The sequence below is a fragment of the Diadema antillarum genome, unplaced genomic scaffold (assembly GCF_040938485.1).
Source record: "Diadema antillarum isolate AM-2024a unplaced genomic scaffold, OU_Dant_1.0 scf00000007, whole genome shotgun sequence".
Classification (NCBI taxonomy): Eukaryota; Metazoa; Echinodermata; class Echinoidea; order Diadematoida; family Diadematidae; genus Diadema; species Diadema antillarum.
The window spans coordinates 1197543-1200123 of NW_027270896.1; the positions used below are offsets into that span (position 1 = coordinate 1197543).

Genomic DNA, 2581 nt, shown 5'->3' on the forward strand with positions numbered 1-2581 from the left:
GTATTTGTTATGAAATGTACAATAATGTATCTCAGTTCACAGTTTGTTTGTTTCATTACATTGCTTTGTTATTATGCGTATCATGTTTACAATAAATATCTGTTGGAAATGAAAAAAGCGACAACAAACGAAACGAAAGGAAATAAAGAATTTATAAGAAGCTTTGGATGCTTTCAAAGACCTAATGAGAATGAGAATGAGACTTTATATGATTAACGTGGTGACAGTTTTTTTTTTTATAATACCAATATTCGTCTTCTTGACTGGTAAAAAGAATGACTTTACTTCGGATAACATGTCAGATGATTACCGTTGATGAACGCACTGAAAGCAGAATGTCAAACATTTTCAGAAATAGCCTGAGGTTATTTTTGGACGAAGTAAATTAATGTGAATGCGGAAAAAGCGCATATATACAGACCTTAATGAAGTACACCGAGAATATACCTGTTCAAAGACAGCCTATACACTTGAAAACACAGCAAACTCGAGTACGTGCGTCATAAGAAGGGACACTTAGCACAAACAAAAGCAGAAAAGCATCTGGCCGTCATTTTAATACCCCGGTGATAATTGTCGTTTTGGGATATTTTCTGGGGGAAAAAGTTATGAGGCATTTTGGAAAGCGAGACCTGAAAACAAAAGAACGAGCAACATGACAGCACAGTGTACATGATGTAGCAACACATCGCATGATGATGATCCGATTACGGACTGGCATCGTCGATACAACGCTACACAAAAATCAGCAACAGGTGGTTGAAGTTTTCATGCTACATTTTAATTTGTCTTTACTATGTTCGGCCTTCTTTCTTCTTTGCAGGCCGAAGCTGAATGACAATCATGGCAAATGAAACCAACACAGAGGGAGTATCAGACATCCTCCTCAACACCATGAACAGGAACAATGCTGCCTTCATTTCCCGGCTTACATTTTCGGTGTTTTTGAGCGTCCTAATCGTCTGCAGCAACGGGGTTGTCATGGCAACGTACCTGCTCGTGGAAGACATCCGAAAAGATGTCACCAACAGGTTTATTGTAAACCTCTCTGTTGCGGATTTCATGGTAGGGATCTTCAACGTGCCATTCCTTGCAGACGCCGATTTTTCGGTGCGCTGGCGATTTGGGGAGGTGTTCTGCAAGTTCAGGCAGGCTTTGGCGTACGTTATCACGTTCGTGCCTGTCACCGTCATCATACTGATGTCGATATTTCATAATCTCCGGACTTCGAGAAAGCCTAGATATCGACAAGCCATTAAAGCAAAGCATGTCGATATTCTCATGGCTATATGCTGGGCAGGAGAAGCAGCATTTGATTTCTTCTTAGCGTTTGGCATTCCTGCAATGTATGGAAGGAGTGTGATTGATTATGACTATTTCTGCCAGATGGAGTTTATATTTCTGAGTCCAAATTTCGTCATCTTCATTATCATATTGAAGTACGTATTACCCCTCGTCATTCTTTCTTTCTTCTGCTTTAACCTCTTTCGTACGATACGGAAAATTTCGACTCGCATCCATCTCACTAACATGGTGACAGAGGGGGCATCAAACTCAAAGACTGCATGTCCTTCAAAACAAACTTCGGATACCAGGACTAACCAGGACACGGCTCCGCCGGGTGCAGCGCCAGGTGTGTCAGACGGGAGTACGAGCACAAGTCTGGCGCCAAAGTCCGGAATGGCCGTTGCAGGTACAATCACACCATCCCGCAACCAAGGTGATCCGGCGGTATCCTTGACGACGGGAAATCCCCGACAGCGCCAGGCGTCTTCTTTTCCCACTGCTGCAGGTTCGAATGTTCCAGTCGTGCCGAAGAAAACCAAACTCCAAGGACATCGAAAGTCAGCTCTCAGACTCGCAGTCCTTGTTGGAGCATTTCTGGTCTTCTGGACTCCAGTAGCCATCGCTTCGCTGGTGTCCCTAGCTTGTCCTCACTGTGTTAGTCCGCTGGTGATGTACTGGGCCTACATGGTAGTCTACATGAATTCCGCCGTCAACCCGTTTTTGTACGCCCTAACAAATCGCCAGTACAGGAAAGGGTTCGCCAAAGTGTGTCGGTACTGCTCCAATTGTCATGGTTCCGAGAGTTGATTTGATATCCTCGCCGACTGTTTGCACCTTTTAATCATTCGTTGTTCAAAGGAGCTATGGACACCCATATCAAGAGGTTGTGGTTCTTGTCACCTATTAGGCATCAGAACAACATCACTTTAGGCGAAGTATGAGTGTATTATGAGGATGTTATATACGAGACGAATCCGAAGTACAACGGTTCCATACTCATCTTGTGACTGGAAAAAAAAGAACACCCTTTTTATGCCTCCGCCACGAAGTGGTGCCGGAGGCATTATGTTTTCGGGTTGTCCGTCCGTCCTTCCGTCCGTCCGTAATTAATTTTGTGGCAAGCATAACTAAAAAACCTTTAGAGGTATCCTAATGAAACTTGGCATGTATGTGTATTAGGGGATGAAATTGTGCCTATCAACTTTTGGAAGCACATGCTCAAGGTCAAAGGTCAAAAGGTGAAGGTCAAATACATAAAATTTCACTATTTCCTCCATATCTATGCATTGCCTGA

At 43.4% G+C, this 2581-nt stretch overlaps 1 protein-coding gene across 1 annotated transcript; it reads left to right on the top strand.

Moving 5' to 3' along the window:
- The first annotated feature begins 843 nt into the window (after positions 1 to 843).
- On the top strand, positions 844 to 2094 carry LOC139716433 (histamine H3 receptor-like). Its single transcript, XM_071627983.1, has one exon. It carries the CDS (start codon positions 844 to 846, stop codon positions 2092 to 2094), a length of 1251 nt encoding a protein of 416 aa, XP_071484084.1.
- The last annotated feature ends 487 nt before the right edge of the window (positions 2095 to 2581 follow it).

What these genes read in the sequence shown, in the direction of transcription:
- LOC139716433 (XM_071627983.1), top strand. Translation starts at nt 844, where the DNA reads ATGGCAAATGAAACCAACACAGAGGGAGTATCAGACATCCTCCTCAAC.